This window comes from Heterodontus francisci, chromosome 1, assembly GCF_036365525.1.
Source record: "Heterodontus francisci isolate sHetFra1 chromosome 1, sHetFra1.hap1, whole genome shotgun sequence".
NCBI lineage: Eukaryota > Metazoa > Chordata > Chondrichthyes > Heterodontiformes > Heterodontidae > Heterodontus > Heterodontus francisci.
In genome coordinates, this window is record NC_090371.1 from 63,715,524 (window position 1) to 63,732,659 (window position 17,136).

The window sequence follows — 17,136 nt, forward strand, 5'->3', positions numbered from 1 at the left end:
TTTCTCCTTTTTTCTGCCTAAACTCCAAATATGTCACATTGCAAACTCTTCCTCTTCCTCCATCTTACATCCCCACTGTATTAAACTTGGGGGCTGGATTTTCCTGACGTGGAGATGGGGTTGTGGTGGAGCAGGGGACAGGAATATAGGGGGAGCTGTGTTGAGCCAGCTCCCCAACGCATACCCGTCATCACAGAACTTTCCCAGGGTTGGGCTGTAACAGGATCCATTTTCCATTCCACGGAGGTGGACAAGCAACTAGGGTGGTTAAGGCCTCAAATAGAGGTGATTTTGCTGCGTCGCTGGAACTTTACCTCTGGCAGTGTGGCTTGCTGCGGGGGTGGGGGCAAGGGGAGGGGTGGTGTGGCTATCAGATCCAGAGGCTCCATGCCCCAATGTTGGGGCTGCATGGATGAAATGTTGCAATTGTGGCTGCTTGCGATCCTGTGGAGAGGTTTCCCCTCCTCCCCGATGTCCTTACCAACTCCAGGAGTCTTCATTGCAGCTCTTCTGTGTTAGCCAACAAGGAGGCCTCCATGTTGAGGAGCCCTCACAGTCCCTGACCTGCTTTAGCAGTGCCTACTGTCTCCGGGTGGGGCTGCCAAGGCTCCAGAGCTGCTGGCCTGCTGATTGGGCCACTCGCCTTGGGAGTCCTCCCACTGTCCTTAACAGGATGTCAAGTGTGGAGGGAGCCAAATAGGTCGCCTCCTGGAAGAGTGCGTCGCTGGTCTTGTTGCTCACACGTGTGGGCTCGAGACCCCCATTTAGTCCTGATGTCAGGGTCCCGAAGCCCATGGGAAAATGCAGCCCTGGGACTGTAACTCTTTTTTTTTCCAGGACCATTGCTGTTCCTTGTGGCTGTACATTAAGGTACGTTTAAAAAGAAAAAAAAAACTGCCACTTTGTTGGCAACCTCCAGCGGTAAATTTATGGCTGTGAGGTGATACATTTTGGCAGAAGGAATAGGGCGAGGCAATATATACTTAATGGCATAGTTCTAAAGAGTGTTCAGAAACAGAGGGACCTGGGGGTGCATGTGCATAGACCTTTGAAGTTGACAGGGCACATTGAAAGAGTGGTTAGTAAAGCATATGGGATCATGGACTTCATATGTCTGTAGTAAGGCACTTGACAAGGTCCCACATGGCAGACTGGTCAGAAAAGTAAAAGCCCATGGGATACATGGGAATGTGGAGAGTTGGATCCAAAATTGACTCAGTGACAGGAAACAAAGAGGAATGGTTGAAGGATAATTTTGCGAATGGAAAGCAGTTTCCAGTGGTGTTCCACAGGGCTCAGTGTTGGGTCCCTTGCTGTTTGTGGTATATATTAATGATTTGGACTTGAATGTGGGAGGCAAGATTGTGAAATTTGCAGATGAAACAAAAATTGGCCGTGCAGTTGATAGTGAAGAGGATAGCTGTAGACTCCAGAATGATAGGTTTGGTTGAGTGGGCGGAAAAGTGGCAAATGGAATTCAATCTGGAGAAGTGTGAGGTAATGCATTTGGGGAGGGCAAACAAAGCAGGGGAATACACCATAAATGGGAGGATATTGAGAGTGATAGAGGAAGTGAGAGACCTTGGAATGCATGTTCACAGGTCCCTGAAGGGGGCAGGACAGGTAGATAAAGTGGTGAAGAAGGCAAGTGGAATGCTTTCCTTTATTGGCTGAGGTATAGAATACAAAAGTTGGGATGTAGTGCTGGAACTGTATAAAACCCTTGTTAGGCCACAGCTGGAGTACTGCGTACAGTTCTGGTCACCACATTACAGGAAGGACATAATTGCTCTGGAGAGAGTGCAGAGGAGATTTACAAGAATGGTGCCAGCACTTGAAAGTTGCAGCTATGAGGAAAGACTGGATAGGCTAGGGTTGTTTTCCTTAGAACAGAGGAGCTGCGGGGTGCCTTAGTTAAGGTGTACAAAATTATGAGGGGCCTAGATAGAATAGACAGGAAGGACCTGTTTCCCCTAGCTCAATTACCAGGGGGCACAGATTTAAGGTGATTGGTAGAAGGATTAGAGGGGACTTGAGGAAAACCTTTTTCATCCAGAGGGTGGTTGGTGGATGTCTGGAATTCGCCTGGATCGGTGGTGGAGGCAGAAGCACTCAATTCTTTTAAAAGGTACCTGGACATGCACCTGAAGTGTTGTAACCTGCAAGGCTATGAACCAGGTGCTGGAAGGTGGAATCAGAATGGGCAGCTAGTTTTTTCAGCCAGCACAGACATGATGGACTGAATGGCCTCTTTTTGTGCTGTAACTTTTCTATGGTTTCTATGGCTCATAAATAGAGACATTGAGTACAAAAGCAGGAAAGCTGTGCTGATCCTCTATAAAGCTCTCGTTAGGCCTCAACTGGAGTATTGCATCCAGCTCTGGTCACCACACTTCAAGAAGGATGTGAGGGTCCTTGAGAGGGTGCAGAGGAGATATACCAGAATGGTTCTGGGGGTGGAGGATTTTAGTTACAAAGTTAGGTTAGAAAAGCTGGGTTTGTTCTCCCTAAAACACAGGAGATTGAGGGGAGATTTAATAGAGATGTGCAAGATTATGACAGGCTTAGATAAGCTAGACAAGGAAAAGCTGTTCCCGTTAACAAATGGTACAAGGACTAGAGCACACAGTTTGAAGGTTTTGGGCAAAAGATGCAGGGGGTATGTGAGGAAGCACTTTTTTACGCAGTGATTGGCAATGACCTGGAACTTGCTGCCCACAAGGGTGGTGGAAACAGATACGATCAATGACTTCAAGAGGAAGTTGTATGACCACCTGACAGAAAGGACTTGCAGGGGCTATGGGGATCGAGCCAGGGAGTGGGACTGACTGCATAGCTCCATGGAGAGCCGGCATGGACTAAATGGGCTGAATGGTTTCCTTCTGTGCCGTAAATGACTCTACGACTCTAGGTCACAGAAGACCCCAAAAAACTGAGAGGAGCATGCCTGGTCAGTTCTGCTGAATTTCAGAGTAGGCTTGTAATGCAGGTGTTGGACCCGCCATTAGCATATGCCAGGAGTCAGTCAACTGTTTCAAGCAGTCACCATGAACACCTCAATATCAAATGTACCATATGGTGTCAGACCTGCTTCCCTTGCAGTTTGGGCAAAAATCTTAGCACAGCAAGATTGGTTGTTTTTATGCCAGAAAAATGGGCACAGCAGTTTTATGTTTACCACCCCTCTTCTCCCACACCCCCCCCCCCCGCCCCCCCCCCCCCCAACACTCTCCAGCACCCCAAATATCTTCCCTTTGCCTTACAACTTCCAGATTTTCAAAATTCAGGGTTGGTTTCACCTACTAATTATCATGTCCTGATTTATACTGCCTTCGCTTTTACCACCTTCACCTCAGTGTCACAATTATGGATCTTAGTATTTCACCTTTAAACAAAAGCACATTGCAGTATAATAGCTAGTGTAATCCACAGTGTTTTTGGTCTCTTGATAATCACAAAAGCTAATAATTTTAATAGTATGGTGTGTATGTAACAGATTTATGAGTGAGTCATAATGTACTTGTTTCTTTCCCCTGTCCTAGGACTGCTGTTATGTTGGCCTGTGAGCACGGTAGTGGAAACGCTGTCGAAATTTTAGTCAAGAGGGGTGCCAATTTGAAGTTAGTAGACGCTTTGGGGCATGATGCACTTCATTACTACAAGCTCTCAGGAAATGCCGATATCCTAAGTTTCCTTCAGACTACACTTAAAAAGGCCTCCGAGGATGCTGGTACGTGCCCTATCGGTTTATAATTGAGGAAGCCTTTGAATTTTGCAGAATCAACTTGAAGCTATCCTGTTGCAGATCAATGTTCTAGAAATATGAAGCCACATTTCTGAATATCTCACTTCCTGCATTTAACATAATTCCCTGTCATTAAAAAAAATTAACCTTCCTGTTGCTAGCAATGCCTCTAAGTTGAGCTATTTGGGAATAAGAAAGAAAACAAATTTGCGATCAAAGAAAAGTTCGCATTGAATTATGGAAGGTAGGACCAGTGCACAGTTTGGCACATAACAACAATTCTTCTATGTGGCTGAAACTGCCAACTCTTTCCAGTGGAACTGTAGGTAGAACTGTAGGTTGGAATATATGAAATGCACTTAGTGCTCTTTTAGCACAAATTGATTATTTCATCTGCTCTACAGCATTGATGATCAAATGAAAGTTAGGCATTGAATTATAAGTAAGAAGCAGCCAAGGGAATTGAACACAAAATAGTGAAGTAGACCTTTGCTATACACTCAGTAACCACTACAGGATGATCACCTGTCTGGTATTGGGTTTGCTGCCTAGTGATTTCAAAGGAAAGAAAAAACTTGGATCTATTTTAGTGCCTTTGATGACCTCAGGCAGCCCCCAAGCACTTTACAACCAATGAAGTACCTTTCAAGTCTTGTCACTTTTTAAATGCAAGGTGTTAGGGACAGTTGAGAGATGATCGAGATAGTTCCCCCTTTTCACCTCTTGACTGACCGAGGACAGCATGTTTTTTAAGGAGGTGTTTTTTTAATGCCTGAGTGCTTTAATTGTCAAGAACAGACAAAAGACAGGTTTTCACATAAGTTTAAAAGAAAGATAAATGCTTATTATGCAACAGCTAAAATATATGCAACAACATGCTGAGGGGGTGATAGCGAACAGTGAAAGGAAGTAGTGACGCCTAAGTTACAGGATAAAGGTAGCTGGGTGACCGTCAGGGGAGGGAAAGGGAAGAGGCGCACAGTGCAGGGATCCCCTGTGGCCATTCCCCTCACTAATACGTATACCGTTTTGGATACGGCTGGAGGGGATGACCTACCAAAGGAAAGCCACAGTGGCCAGGTCTCTGGTACTGAGCCTGGCTCAGTGGCTCAGAAGGGAAGGGGGGAGAATAGGAGAGTGATAGTGATAGGATATTCAATGGTTAGAGGAACAGACAGGAGATTCTGTGGTCGCGAACGAGACTCCCGGATGGTATGTTGACTCCCGGGTGCCAGGGTCAGGGATGTCTCGGATCGAGTCCACAGGATTCTTAAGGGGGAGGGGGAGCAGCCAGAGGTCGTGGTACATATCGGTACCAATGACATAGCTAGGAAAAGGGATGAGGACCTGAAAAGCGAATATAGGGAGTTAGGTTGGAAGCTGAAAGGCAGGACGAGCAGAGTAGTGATCTCAGGATTGTTACCGGTGCCACGTGCTAGTGAGGCTAGAAACCGGGAGCGAGTGCAGCTGAACACGTGGCTACGGAACTGGTGTAGGAGGGAGGGATTCAGATATGTGGATCATTGGGATACCTTCTGGGGAAGGTGGGACCTGTACAAGAAGGACGGGTTGCATCTGAACTGGAGGGGCACCAATATCCTGGGCGGGAGGTTTGCTAGAGCTCTTTGGGAGGGTTTAAACTAGTTTGGCTGGGGGATGGGAACCGGAGCCACGGATCAGTGGATGGGGTAGCTGTTGAACAGGCAGAGAGTCTGTGAGGAAGGTTAGACAGTTGACAGGGCAAAGTTGCAGCCAGTACGATGGGTTGAAGTGTGTCTATTTTAATGCAAGAAGTGTCAGGAATAAGGATGATGAACTTAGAGCATGGATCAGTACTTGGAGCTACGATGTTGTGGCCATTACGGAGACGTGGATATCACAGGGGCAGGAATGGATGTTGGATGTTCCGGGGTTTAGATGTTTCAAAAGGAATAGGGAAGGAGGTAAAAGAGGTGGGGGAGTGGCATTGTTAATCAGGGATAGTATCACAGCTGCAGAAAGGGAGGTCGTCGAGGAGGGTTTGTCTACTGAGTCATTATGGGTGGAAGTCAGAAACAGGAAAGGAGCAGTCACTTTGTTGGGAGTTTTCTATAGACCCCCCAATAGCAACAGAGACTGGGAGGAACAAATTGGGAGGCAGATTTTGGAAAGGTGCAGAAGTAACAGGGTTGTTGTCATGGGTGACTTCAACTTCCCTAATATTGATTGGAACCTCCTTAGTGCAAATAGTTTGGATGGAGCAGGTTTTGTCAGGTGTGTCCAGGAAGGTTTCCTGACTCAATATGTAGATAGGCCGACTAGAGGGGAGACGATGTTGGACTTGGTGCTTGGCAACGAACCAGGCCAGGTGGCAGATCTCTCGGTGGGAGAGCATTTCGGTGATGGTGATCACAACTCCCTGACCTTTACTATAGTCATGGAGAGGGACAGGAGTAGACGGGATGGGAAAATACTTAATTGGGGGAGGGGGAATTACAATGCTATTAGGCAGGAACTGGGGAGCATAAATTGGGAACAGATGTTCTCAGGGAAATGCACGACAGAAATGTGGAGGTTGTTTAGGGAGCACTTGCTGCAACTGCTGGATAGATTTGTCCCGATGACGCAGGGAAGGGATGGTAGGGTGAAGGAAGAAACCTTGGATGACAAGAGATGTGGAACAGCTAGTCAAGAGGAAGAAGGAAGCTTACTTAAGGTTGAGGAAGCAAGGATCAGACAGGGCTCTAGAGGGTTACAAGGTAGCCAGGAAGGAACTGAAGAATGGACTTAGGAGAGCTAGAAGGGGACATGAAAAAGTCTTGGCGAGTAGGATTAAGGAAAATCCCAAGGCATTCTACACTTATGTGGGGAACAAGAGGATGGCCAGAGTGAGGGTAGGGCCGATCAGGGATAGTGGAGGGAACTTGTGCCTGGAGTCGGAGGAGGTAGGGGAGGTCTTAAATGAATACTTTGCTTCAGTATTCACTAGTGAGAGGGACCTGGTCGTTTGTGAGGACAGCGTGGAACAGGCTGATATGCTCGAACAGGTTGAGGTTAAGAGGGAGGATGTGCTGGAAATTTTGAAAGACATGAGGACAGATAAGTCCCTGGGGCCAGACGGGATATACCCAAGGATATTACGGGAAGCGAGGAAAGAGATCGCTGCGCCTTTGGCGATGATCTTTGCGCCTTCACTGTCCACTGGAGTAGTACCGGATGATTGGAGGGTGGCAAATGTTGTTCCCTTGTTCAAGAAAGGGAATAGGGATAACCCTGGGAATTATAGACCAGTCAGTCTTACGTCGGTAGTGGGCAAGTTATTGGAGAGGATTCTGAGAGACAGGATTTATGATTATTTGGAAAAGCATGGTTTGATTAGAGACAGTCAGCATGGCTTTGTGAGGGGCAGGTCATGCCTCACAGGCCTTATTGAATTCTTTGAGGATGTGACAAAACACATTGATGAAGGAAGAGCAGTGGATGTGGTGTATATGGATTTTAGCAAGGCGTTTGATAAGGTTCCCCATGGTAGGCTCATTCAGAAAGTAAGGAGGCATGGGATACAGGGAAAGTTGGCTGTCTGGATACAGAATTGGCTGGCCCATAGAAGACAGAGGGTGGTAGTAGATGGAAAGTATTCAGCATGGAGCTCGGTGACCAGTGGTGTTCCACAAGGATCTGTTCTGGGACCTCTGCTCTTTGTGATTTTTATAAATGACTTGGATGAGGAAGTGGAAGGCTGGGTTAGCAAGTTTGCCGATGACACAAAGGTTGCTGGAGTTGTGGATAGTGTGGAAGGCTGTTGTAGGTTGCAACGGGACATTGACAGGATGCAGAGCTGGGCTGAGAAGTGGCAGATGGAGTTCAACCTGGAAAAGTGTGAAGTGATTCATTTTGGAAGGTCGAATTTGAATGAGGAATACAGGCTTAAAGACAGGATTCTTGGTAGTGTGGAGGAACAGAGGGATCTTGGGGTCCATGTCCATAGATCGCTCAAAGTTGCCACCCAAGTTGATAGGGTTGTTAAGAAGGCGTATGGTGTGTTGGCTTTCATTAACGGGGGATTGAGTTTAAGAGCCGCGAGGTTATGCTGCAGCTCTATAAGGCCCTGGTTCGACCACACTTGGAATATTGTGTTCAGTTCTGGTCGCCTCATTATAGGAAGGATGTGGAAGCTTTAGAGAGGGTGCAGAGGAGATTTACCAGGATGCTGCCTGGACTGGAGGGCATGTCCTACGAAGAAAGATTGAGGGAGCTAGGGCTTTTCTCATTGGAGCGAAGAAGGATGAGAGGTGACTTGATAGAGGGGTACAAGATGATGAGAGGCATAGAGTGGATAGTCAGAGACTTTTTCCCAGGGTGGAAAGGGCTATCACCAGGGGGCATAATTTTAAGGTGATTGGAGGAAGGTTTCGGGGAGATATCAGAGGTAGGTTCTTTACACAGAGAGTGGTGGGTGCGTGGAATGCGCTGCCAGCGGTGGTGGTAGAAGCAGATACGTTAGGGGCATTTAAGCGACTCTTGGATAGGTACATGGATGATAGTAGAATGAAGGGTAGGTACTCTCACCCACTCTCACCCACTCTCACTCACACAGATACACACACACTCAAGAAAAGAGATATGATTATAAAGATATGTGCTAGGTCCGATGATGATTTCCCTGGGATGTAGACTTGAAATAGTGCAAGCCTGTAACTTTGCCCTTGTTCACTGAAAAAAGACTTGGGAAGTTCAGAAAGATGGATGTGCTGTTGCAGAGTGCTCCTGTTATGTTCCAGCCAGAAGTCAATGGCAAAGTCCTGGTATGATTTTTAAGGTAGGGAATTCAAGGCCAACTCGTCACTCCCTACATTATAAATCTGATAATCTTAGGCAGGGTCCTTCCTCTTTGATGGCATTAATGGATCTCTCATATCTGCCCAGAATATACCTTTATTAAAATTCCTGCTCAGAAACCTAGTTTCTGTCATGTGACCATAGTTTCTCTTTTATTGTCCTCATAAATGTTTCTGATGGTGAGGTTTTTGTTAGACAATGAAGTCGGAATGTCATTCATCTTCATCTCACCTTGATAAAGTAGGTCTTTTTTTACACCCATTCTTTGCAATTTGCAATTGAAGTCAAAAAGTCTGCGACATTATTGTTAACCCAATCAGTTGGAGAGAAGCGGCCATTACCACAGAAAAGGTTGTTTGCATTTTAATGATTTCTCAAGGATATGATCAGAAAGGTCATTTGTATTTTAATGACTTCTCCAAGATTTGTCCAGACATGAAAATTAGCTCAGGGTTCTTGCTCAATGTGTTTTGGCAGGAAAGGAAGGGTCAGCTGATTTCTCACTCCATTTTGTTTACAAGAAAAGTGTCCTTTCTGGGTTTACATAAGTTCATTTTATAGTTCATAAGTTCGGGTTGTGTGGCTGTGACAAGGGGAATGCAGCAACCAAATAATGCACATAATAAGATCCCACAAGCAGTAGTGAAATAAATGATCAGATAATGGCCTATAATATGCCTGTTTTTCAGGCATTAATTAGCCTACCTGGACTCTTATACGGCAGGCAGGAAGCGTATGCAAATTTCTGCTTGGTTGTGCACTGCCTACTATATTGGTAAGGGAAAAGATGTGTAAGGCCCATACCTGAAACAAAGTCACTTTGCATTTGAAAATATGACCAGTTTGAGGCCACCCCTGCAGTAAAGACAGACCTTGGGACCTTTTGTTGCCAAAAAGGTAAGTTTTTTAAATTTACTTTTCTCAATGTCGAGCCAGGAGAAGCAGGAGGACTCCTTCTGAGTCCATGTTTAAAGAACATGTGCTCCCATTTCCACCCCTCATTCTGGCCTCTGCTCTCCCAACTGTTTGGCTTCTGATTCCACCCCCCCCCCCCCCCCTTCCTATCTCCCAACTCCCAGACTCCTATCTCCCCAGAGCCCCATTCTCACCTTCTACTTCCAGTGCACCTCCCGACGCCAGCTTTAAAGAACATAGGCTGCTGCTCCCCATCATTGAAATTAGGCCAGAAGCCCAATATTGTGGATGCCTCAGGCCTTGTCATTCGGGTGCAGGGAATCTGCCCGAATATCTATCTCGTTTTTTTTGAGATACAGCACTGAAACAGGCCCTTTGGCCCACCAAGCCTATGCTGACCATCAACCACCCATTTATACTAATCCTACATTAATCCCATATTCCTACCACATCCCCACCTTCCCTCAATTCCCCTACCACCTACCTATACTAGGGGCAATTTTACAATGGCCAAATTACCTATCAACCTGCAAGTCTTTGGCTGTGGGAGGAAACCGGAGCACCCGGCGAAAGCCCACGCGGTCACAGGGAGAACTTGCTAAAGTCAAATGCAGGTAATTCTGACTTTTAAAACCACAAAATCTATATTTCTAAAAAACAAAATAAATCTCCTTATATTGTAAAGTTTAGAAACTTCTGAATTGTGAAAATTCAAAAAGGATAAAAATTATGATTTGTAAAATACATTTAAACCTGTGTTTTACTGCCCTCTGGTGGCTCCATTAAATAGAGGACAAGTATGAGAACATGCCATGTCCTTTTTTGCCCAATAACTATACATAGAAAACTAAAAATGTAACATCTTAGCAAATTTTTCAAGCCTACCAGTCAAAGGAACAGATCTTGTATTTTCCAGTTGTATTTTGAACTTTGCAGTCACTGTGTTTCACAGGAACAGAAGTAGGCCATTTAGCCCCCTAAGGCTGTTCTGCCATTTGAGTTAGTTAGATCAGGCTGATTTGTACCTCACCTCCATTTACCTGGTTTCGTTCCATATTTCTTGATAATTTTACTTAACAAAAATCTATAGATCTCCGTCCTAAAATTTTAAATGGACCCAGCCAGCCTTTGAAATTACTCATACTTCATACCTATAGATTTATGTTTTAAATTCATGAATTATTTGATAATGTTTGGAATTTTTTATCTCACCAACTTCTTCCCTTCTAACCTCTGTGGAAGCAGTTGATGGTCCTGTCTAATTCTGCTTACTGAAAATTTTTGTTTTTAGAAATTAATTTCAACTTCTGATCATCTAGCTCTCTGTTGCTAGTACCATGTGGTCTTGTGATTACTTATGCACATGCTCCTTCGGCCTAATTCCTTTATTTTGCTGTTAATTTCCTTTGAGTAAGCCGAATATGCAGTAAGGTAACTGGATCAGTACTTTATCAAAAACTCTTTTGTAGTACAACTCTCTCTCTAAATGTTCTCTGCTTCTGACAATTGAGGAAAAAAAATCTTTTCCTGAATATCATTTTTAATTTTTTTTAAATTCATTCTCTGGATGTGGGCACCGCTGACTATGTTGACATTTATTGTCCATCCCTAATTGCCCTTGAGAAGAGGATGGACAGCCTTCTCGAAACACTGTAGTCCATGTGGTTAAGGCACTCATACAAAACTGTTAGGTAGGAATTTCCAGGATTTTGGCCCCTCGATGAAAGAAGAGTGATATATGTCCAAGTCAGGATGGTGTGTGACTTGGAGGTGATGGTGTTCCAATGCACGTACAGTCCTTGTCCTTCTAGGTGGTAGAGTTTATGGGTTTGGCAGGTGTTGTTGAAGAATCCTTGGTGAATTGCTTTAGTGCATCTTGCAGAAAGTACACACACCAAGCACAGTGAACTGATGGTGTTTAAAGTAGTGAATGGGCTGCTAATCAAGCAGACTGCTTTGTCTTTGGTGTCGAGCTTCTTGATTGTTGTTGCATCTGCACCCATCAAAGCAAGTGGAGAATGTTTCATCATACTTCTGCGTAGTGTCTTGTATGAGGTAGAGAGATTTTATAGAGTCAGGAGGTGAGTCACTATCGCAAAATGTCCAGCATCTGCTCTAGTAGTCACGACGTTTCTGGATTGCAGCTTGGCTAGATATGTGGATAGTTCTGGAACACAGGTTTTCAGTATTACAGCAGGGATGTTGTTGAAATCTGTAGCCTTTACTGTGCCCAGTTCACTCAACTGTTTCTTGATATCACATGGAATGAATCAAACTTGCTGAAGACTGTGTGGTGGGGACCTCAGGGGGAGGCCAAGGTAGATCGCTCACTTGGCTCAAGATGGTTGCGAATGCTTCAGCATTGTCTTTTATCATGGCTAATGTGATAGTTCTTATATATGTTGAAGGAGAGGCTCTGGAATATGTTGAGTACTTCCCATAGCTTGGCAGCCATCCCTCTCAAAAGGCCATCATTGACAAGTAGATCCAACACCAGATCAGCTGCAGCAAGTCAGCCTTCTACCAACGATGGCAGCGAATGTTTGACAACAAAGACCTCCAAGGCAACAAAAGTCCTAGAGTACAGAACAGTTGTCGTTACCACACTACTGTACTGCAGTGAGACCTGGACTGTGTATCAGCAACACATAAGAGCACTAGAAAAATTCCATTAACAGTGCCTCCGCTGCATCTTCAGGATTCAATGGGAGGACCATTGAACAAACGCTAGTGTCCTCCTTAAAGCCAGCTCCACAAGCAGTCAGGCAAACTCTTGCAAAGTCAACTTCGATAGACCAGATGTTGTGTCCAGAGGCCAAAAACCAACTCCTTTGCCAGATCCTGTTATCTAAACACTCAAATGGCCAGCATTCTAGGAATGAAAACACTTCAAAGACACTCTGAAGCTCTCTTTGAAACGTGGCAGCATGACCTTGATGACTGGGAGGAGCTTGCTGCCAATCGTTCAAAATGGCGACAACTTGATGAGGCAGAGTGGCGGGGCGGCAGAGAAGGAAAGAAAAGGAAACAAATCCTTCACTCCAGGTCCCACTACCTCATGGGACGTCCTGCTCCATTTGCCCAAAGATCTGCAGGTCGAGAACCAGCCTGTCCAGTCACAAGACCCATGGCAGAAACTCGCGACCCTGAGTAGACATCGCCGATAGTTTGTGAATGGAATAAATATTAAATTCTTAAGGAATTTAGTAGAAGGATCAGATTTTGAATGAGTGCTGGAGTGAGGGGGTGGGTGGAGGGAGAAATAAATAATCAGATGTAATCAAACTAATAATGTTTACTGATACCTCACATAGTTCATGATTAAAAATATAGCTTTTATTTAGGAATTTAGCTGAAAAATTTCTATCCAGTTTCCTATTTTGATACTCAATTCATAGAAGGTTTAAACTCATTTTATAATTTAGAGAAGAACCATAACGGCATTTAAGCCTCATTATAGTGTTTCTATACTTTGGCAACTAGATTTGTAGCTCACAGTATCTAATCTTTCCCACTTAGTGGATATATTTTGCACTGTATTAGAGTGCAAAACAGCAGAAGAGTCATTCCGCTATACCAGTTGTTTCCTCAGGCAATGAAGTGTTGCTCCTGCCTTTCAGCATGGGTTTCTGAATAGGAATATCTTTCTTTCGAGCTGCTAATTTTAGATTGTGATTTCCTTTTAAAATGTTTCTTTTTTTTTTGCTTTTGAATATCTACTACTGTAGTTTTAATCAGTCGTATCTCGTACTTTTCTGCAAGTAATGCCCAGCATTATATTTTGACCCTTCTATATTTGCATTCCAAATTCTCACCTGTTTTTCTTGTAAGGGATAATGTTTCAATTTAAGAAATCCTGACTTCCAATACACATTAAATTGTAGTTTATATAATCCTATCACCTATTCCTCTATCAATGTTGGAACATTATCAAACAGGGAACTTTCAACTTGTATAGAGCTTGCAATATTGCTTTCAGCTCTCAATATCTCAAAATCAGCCTTGTTTACGTTGTGGGGAAGATTTTGCAGCCTCAGAACAGTAGACAGAAACACAACTTAAGCACACACAATTGTTTCACACTTTTGGATTTTAGCTGTAGTGTTTTTAATAGCTTCTGTTGCATACCAGATTCCTGTGTACTGTTTAATAAGTCAAGTCATCAATTTAACTTGGGTTTGGCTGGTTAACAGCTCCAACAAGATGGGGGGAGGAGTGTACTCTATGGTCATTGTGACCAGATGTTAAACATTTTGGGCATATATAGGATCTGAAATACTGTTTCTCATCTGGGTTCACATAACTGTCCACTGACTCTGTTCAGTCTCTCCTTTTCACAATTTATTGGTGAGACCACATCTGGAGTACTGTGTACAGTATTGGTCTCCTTATTTAAGGAAGGATGTAAGTGCATTGGAAGCAGTTCAGAGGTGGTTTACTGGACTAATACCTGGAATGAGCGGGTTATCTTACGAGGAAGGGTTGGACAGGCTAGGCTTGGATCCGCTGGAGTTTAGAAGAGTAAGAGGCGACTTGATTGAAACATATAAGAGCCTGTGGCGTCTTGACAGGGTGAATGTGGAAAGTAATCTTGTGGGAGAATCTAGAACTTGGGGTCACTATTTAAAAATAAGGGGTCGCCCATTTAAGACAGAGATGAGGAGAGACTTTTTTCTCTGAGGGTCGTGAGTCTTTGGAATTCTCTTCCTTAAAAGGCATTGGAAGTAGCTTCTTTGAATATGTTTAAGGCAGAGGTAGAGAGATTCTGGATAAGCAAGTGGGTAAAAGGTTATCTGGGTAGGTGAGAATGTGGAGTAATCAGTTCAGCCATGAACTGACAATGTTGGAGCAGGCTTGAGGGGCCGAGTGGCCTACTCTTGTTCCAAATTCGTATGTTCCTATGTAATTGGCTTTGTTTATGTTTAAGATTCTTGTTTGTTGCTTTCAAACTTAGTATGAAATTCAATTGTATTATGATCACTTTTTCCCCAAGAGTATCTTTTACTATGAGATTACTAATTAAACCTGCCTCATTGCACTGTATTAGATCTAAAATAGCTTTATCCCTCGTTGACTCTACCACATATTGTTCCAAGAAACTGTCATGAAAGCATTTTACAAACTTGTCTTGCAGACCACCTTTTACAATTTGATTTGTCCAGTCTATATAAAGATTAAATTCTCCTATGATTTAGTGGCCTGCTTTAGGTCAGGAAAACAGAACCCGACCGAACCACAGCAGGCCCGAGCCGGCTCGGCCCATCCCGAGTCTCTCCGATTTTGCCCTGAGCCCGACCCGAACCCGCCACTCCTCGGCCTGACCCAAGCACGACCCGACCATCTGCTTACTTACCTTCCTGACATCGAACCTGCAAGAAGCTGCAGCGCATGCGCGAGACGTCATAGTGACGTAGTTTTGACGTAGTCATAGTTTTGTCCCGGACTCCCAGCTCAGGTAAGTTTGTTTTTTTAATTTCAATACTTACTGGCAGAGCACGTACTGTGTGTGTCCGGCCCAGCCCGACTCGACTCGATCTGGACTTGGCCTGACCCGACCCGAGCCCGAAAGCCGGCCCTGGAAAATGGGTCCGACCCGACCCAAACCTGACACATGTCGTCAGATCCCGTCGGGTTTGGGTCAGGTAGCAGGCCTCTACCATGATTACTACATTGCCTTTGTTACAAGCTCCAATAATTTTTTGCTTAATGTTCTTTTCAATGGTATAACTACTGTTAGGGGGCCTATTAACTACTCCCACCAATGTTTTCTCATCCTTTTTATTCCTAATCTCCTCCTTTTTATTCCTAATCTCCTCCCATACTGATTCTACTTCCTGATCTTCTAAGTCAAGAACCTTTTCTCACTAACATTCATATATCATTCTTTTACTATCAGAACTATCCCTCCTCCTTTTCCATTTTGTCTGACTTTTCGAAATGTTGTGTACCCTGGAATATTTACTTCGCAGTGTGGGTCACCTTGTAACTATGTCTCTGTAATGGAAATTAAATCTAAACTGTTTATCTCTATTTGCACCACTAGTTCATCTATCTTAATTATGAATACGTTGTGCATTCAGATAAAGAGCCTTTAATATGAGATTTTTACTATTCTTTACATGGATCTTATACGCTTATGCATTATTACCATTAAACTCTGTGTTCCTTCCTGTCCCGTTCTGCTTATCTTCACGCTGCTCTATTTCTTTCTTAGAACCATAGACCATAAAAAAAAGTTCAGAAAAAGAAGGCCATTCAGGCCATCGTGTCTGCGCCGGCTTAAAAAGGAACGAGCTGTCCAATCTAATCTCACCTTCCAGCGCCTGGTCCGTAGCCATGCAGGATACAGCACTTCAGGTGCTTGTCCAGGTACCTTTTAAAAGAGTTGAGGGTTTCCGCCTCCACCACTGATCCTGGCAGTGAATTCTGGACACACCCAACCCTCTGGATGAAAAACTTTTTCATCATGTCCCCTTCAATCCTTCTATCAATCATCCTAAATCTGTGCCCCCCGGTAATTGACCTCATCAGTAGGGGAAACAGTTCCTTCCTGTCTGCTCTATCTAGGCCCCTCATAATTTTGTACACCTCAACTAAGTCACACCTCAGCCTCCTCTGTTCTAAGGAAAACAACCCTAGCCTACCCAATCTTTCCTCAAAGCTGCAACTCTCAAGCCCTGGCAACATTCTAGTAAATCTCCTCTGCACTCTCTCCAGAGCAACTATGTCCTTCCTGTAATGTGATGACCAGAACAGTACGCAATACTCCAGCTGTGGCCTAACCAGCCTTTTATCCAGTTCCAGCATTACATCCCTGCTTTTGTATTCTATACCGGAGCCAATAAAGGAAAGCATTCCATATGCCTTCTTCACCACTCTATCTACCTGTCCTGCCACCTTCAGGGACATGTGGACATGCACGCCAAGGTTTCTCACCTCCTCCATCCCTCTCAATATCCTTCCATTTATTGTGTATTCCCTTGCTTTGTTTGCCCTCCCCAAATGCATTACCTCACATTTCTCCAGATTGAATTCCATTTGCCACTCTTCTGCCCTCTCAACCAAACCATTGATATAATTCTGGAGTCTACAGCTATCCTCTTCTTTGTTTCATCTGCAAATTTCCCAAACATGCCTCCTACATTTAAGTCCAAATCATTAATATATACCACAAACATCACTGAGCCCCGTGGAACTCCACTGGAAAACGCTTTCCATTCTCAAAAACATCTGTCGACTACTCCCCGTTGTTTCCTGGCCCTGAGCCAATTTTGGATCCCACTTGCCACATTCCCCTGTATTTATTTTTCTGACCAGTCTGCCATGTGGGACCTTGTCAAAAGTCTTACTAAAATCCATGTAGACCACATACACTGCACTACCCTCATCAATTGTCCTTGTTACTTCCTCAAAAATTTCAATTAAGTTAGGAAGACATGACCTACCCTTAACAAATCCATGCTGACTATCCTATCTTTAACAATTGATTCTAATAATTTGCCCAACAACGAGGTCAGACTGACCAGCCTATAATTATTTGGCCTATCCCTCGCACCCTTTTTAAACAATGGGACTATGTTCACAGACCTCCAATCCTCTGGTACACACCTGTATCTAGTGAGGATTTGAAGATGATGCTCAGAGCATCTACTATTTCC

At 44.2% G+C, this 17,136-nt stretch overlaps 1 protein-coding gene across 5 annotated transcripts in view; it reads left to right on the forward strand.

Annotated features, from left to right (window-relative positions):
- The window catches only part of rai14 (retinoic acid induced 14), a 325,587-nt gene that overhangs the window by 235,306 nt on the left and 73,145 nt on the right, over positions 1–17,136 (forward strand). For all 5 annotated transcript variants that reach the window (XM_068031268.1, XM_068031277.1, XM_068031259.1 and 2 more), the window contains one exon: positions 3,543–3,730. In XM_068031268.1, coding sequence (XP_067887369.1) covers positions 3,543–3,730 — 188 coding nt within the window. The remainder of the gene's footprint in view (positions 1–3,542; positions 3,731–17,136) is intronic.